Source organism: Elephas maximus, chromosome X (assembly GCF_024166365.1).
Source record: "Elephas maximus indicus isolate mEleMax1 chromosome X, mEleMax1 primary haplotype, whole genome shotgun sequence".
Taxonomy (NCBI): domain Eukaryota; kingdom Metazoa; phylum Chordata; class Mammalia; order Proboscidea; family Elephantidae; genus Elephas; species Elephas maximus.
In genome coordinates this window covers 110,442,125-110,445,899 of record NC_064846.1, presented here as the reverse complement: position 1 = coordinate 110,445,899, position 3,775 = coordinate 110,442,125, and the positions used below count along the sequence as shown (strand labels likewise).

At 39.0% G+C, this 3,775-nt stretch overlaps 1 protein-coding gene across 1 annotated transcript; it reads right to left on the bottom strand.

The window, feature by feature from the left end:
- Positions 1–1,258: 1,258 nt before the first annotated feature.
- Positions 1,259–2,776, bottom strand: LOC126068770 (germ cell-less protein-like 1). Its single transcript, XM_049871479.1, has one exon. The coding sequence runs from the start codon at positions 2,774–2,776 to the stop codon at positions 1,259–1,261; it is 1,518 nt and encodes a 505-aa protein (XP_049727436.1).
- Between the last annotated feature and the right edge of the window lie 999 nt (positions 2,777–3,775).

Below are 3,775 nucleotides of genomic sequence, written 5' to 3'. Positions count from 1 at the left end.
GAAGACTATATTTTTTTTTTTTTGAAGACTAAGGTGCGCCTGACCCAAGCCATGGTATTTTCAATTGCATTATATGCATGTGAAAGCTGGACAATGAATAAGGAAGACCGAAGAAGAATTGACGCCTTTGAATTGTGGTGTTGGCGAAGAATATTGAATATACCATGGACTGCCAAAAGAACGAACAAATCTGTCTTAGAAGAAGTACAACCAGAATGCTCCTCAGAAGCAAAGAATGGCGAGACTGCGACTTACATACTTTGGAGATGTTGTCAGGAGGGATGAGTCCCTGGAGAAGGACATCATGCTTGGCAGAGTACAGGGTCAGTGGAAAAGAGGAAGACCCTCAACAAGGTGGATTGACACAGTGGCTGCAATAATGAACTCAAGGATAACAATGATTGTAAGGGTGGTGCAAGACCGGGCAGGGTTCGTTCTGTTGTGCATAGGGTCGCTGTGATTTGGAACCGACTTGACAGCATCTAACAACAACAGCAACAACAATGGAAATCCATTTTAGTTTACAGAGCCTATTTGTTCAGCCATTTCAAAAATTATCCTTCTTTGGTCTTTAAAACATATAAATGTGCATGTGTGTATATGTATCTAACCAAAACAAAAAACCCATCTATATATATATATTTTATTTTTCTGGGTAAATAGCAATACAAGTTCTTCACACCATAGAGAAAATGAGCCATGTGGCAAGCTAATTGTAAAATAGTACTAAATTGTACTATGTGATGTTGTAAAACCTTACATTATTTGACTGGCTATTTAAAACTCTACATAACAGAGTACAAAGCGGAGTGTTTAATCTCAGATTTTACCTGATGATTGACTCTCTTCTGCAATATTACCACAATTAAAGCCATATTTTCACAACTGTTTCAGCCAGGGAGAGAATTGTTTATTTTGTCTCAATAGTCATTAGGGTCAAATTTATCTAACAAGTTAATTTATCTTTAGTTCCTTGGAGATATAGTTTTTCATTTCTCATTTCCATTTGGAGCTTGCCTGTTGATGATAAGTGAAAAGCAAAAGATGCCAGCATCACTGGCTATTTGGTTTGACAGATATTTTCTTGGAATTAAACGTTTTCTTCATAAATACTTGTATAAAATGATGATGAAGAGTAGTCATTTGTGTTAGCTACCATATTCATGAAATTTTTTTTATTATTCGCCACTTTAGTGTGTTTAACAGTAGGTCCATTAAATCAAATAAGCATCGAAAGTTTTTTAAATGTTAATACGTTCTAATTGAGGAGATTGTTTCCTGAATTTTCTAAGGATATAAACAGGAAGTTACAGAATATATATAAAGGGAAGCTCAGAACTATGCTCTCCAATTTCATTACCACTTGTTCCTCATCATTTTCAAAGGTAAGGATTTTATAGCCAGTTGTTTTACTGAAACTTAGTTTTCCAGTAGAATCAAAATATACCAAACTTAATCTGAATGTGATGTTTCTTAGAGGTTGTAAACAGACAGAACCTTCACATGGTAGACTAAAAATATTTTGCTTGAAAATTATATAATGGCTGGTGAAGATGACATGTAAGGGAAAGCCAAAGTTGTAACCTGACCACTTCCAGGAGTATTTTCCATCCTTGACAATCCTTTTACCACATCTCATGCTGTATCCTTCAAGTTCTGTTTCATTGATGACTCGAGGCCCAATTTCCCTGTATTGCTGTGCCTTAAGCAAGGTAAGCCATTGTTGTTTGTAAATAGATGATAACCATTCTGAAGGTATTAGAGCATCTTGTTCAATAACTTTCGTGGAGGCTAGGTCACAGATGATATGCTGAAACCTCAAATTTTTGAACACTGGTTGAAAGACTATGCCTTGTTCAGTTTCGAGAAAGGTGGTGTAACCAACACATTTCTTGTGCCTGTAAAACCAGTTGTTTGCATTATCTAAAAGCCGTTTCATTGAGCCGTTCCAAGCTGGGTTGAGGTGAAGGAACATCCACTCTTTAAGTGTGGTGTATACATCCATTTCCTTTTGCATTACTAATAAATTAGAAGAAGAGATAAGCAGATTCATGAGATCTATACTGAGTTCTTTGTAAAGCTGAATACTTGGGTGTGTCATCAGGTTGTGAAGAAGCCATTCAAAGCAATTTGTCTTTACTGAATCTAACCCATAGGCCTCTGCTGCTGTATAATAGCCACATACAGTTTTTACATTAATTGTTTCCTTCATGGTTTCATCACACTGCTGAATTAAGCCTTCTACCTGAAGCAAGCATGCTGTTGCCAAAACTCCTGGAACTTGAAGGGGCTCCATTAAGACATATTCATCCCTGTACAATGACCCTAGTACAAAATGCAGGGATTCTACATCTATATTCTGGTCATTAATCTCCAGCTCAATAATATCCTTGTGAGAGTCTTTCCTAGAACCTCTGAACATGCTAGCAAAGTAGCCTGACTGACATAAAAATATTTTGTGTAAACACCATACTTTCCCCAGGGCGCAGATCTTAATGTCACTGGTTTCCCCATTCAAAAATAAAGTTTCGTAAGTGTATTTGGATGTGATCCTAAGTTTTTTCCCGGGGCTTGCGCTGAGGACTTGCTGTAGATCCTCCCCCTGGCCTACAGACCTGTGGCAGTTCTCCTTAGACTTTGGGCCCAAGCAGGGCCTGCTGCTCTGCTTGCGCTTTCGATTTCCAAATACGTAACTGGGGCCCGCCTGGGCTTCTGGCTGTGGATCCGCTGGGCCTGGTTCCCTGCTTCGCAGGACCCGGCTGCTCAAGGGCCCCATAAGTGAAGGCTTTCAAAGTCCCTCAAGGAGACTCTTTAAGAAACTCCCCTGCCTTGGCATTGCTGCCGCCTGCCACCACCTGCCAATGCCCTAGTCTCACTGGGACCCTTTGGCACAATTCCAAACGTCACAAAGGAGGCCCACCTTCTTCGTTGTCCTTCCCGTTCCTCGTGCCCTGTGGCCCCGCCCCCTGCCTCCAGTGCCTTTGTATTGAGCCTGGCCTGTCACACCAGTCTCTAGATTTTTCTTAAGAATGCTTTCCTATAAGGAAATGACTGTCAAAGCCTTTCGCTCAGTGTTACAGATTGTACACATTCGCACTCCCACTGCTAACTTATGAGAGCACGCTCTGACCAATTGTCAGTAGTATTAAATATGATCATTTTGCTAAAACTTCTGTATTTCCTTGCTGACCTTGGCATTATTTAGCTCTTCTTTTAAATCTAAATGTCAATAAATATTTCCATCATCTATGTTCAAATTTGCTAAGCCATGTGGAGATTCTCATAATTTTAAGCAACAAAAGCATTATACAAACTTTTGCAAACAAAATGAATCAGCCCCTGATTCATTCTTCTGCATGTGAAAATTCAATTTTCACAGCACCATTTATTGAAAAGGCTCTTTCTTCCCCATTCAATGAACTTAGCACACTTGTCAAAAATCAGTTGACCATAGGTGTGTAGGTTCATTTCTGGACTCTCAATCCTGTTCCATATCTGTGTCTATTATTATAATACTAGTACCAGACTTTTAATTACTGTAGCTGTATAGTGTGTTTTGAAATCCAGGAGTGTGAGTCCTCCTAATTTGTTCTTCAAAATTGCTTTGGTTATTCGGGGTCTCTTGCCATTCCATATAAGATTGAGGATAGAATTTTCCATTTCTGTAAAGAAAGCTGTTGGAATTTTGATTAGGATTGCATTGAATCTATAGATAATTCTGGGTAGTACTGACATCTTAACAATATTGAGTCTTCCAATCCATGAACATGGAACA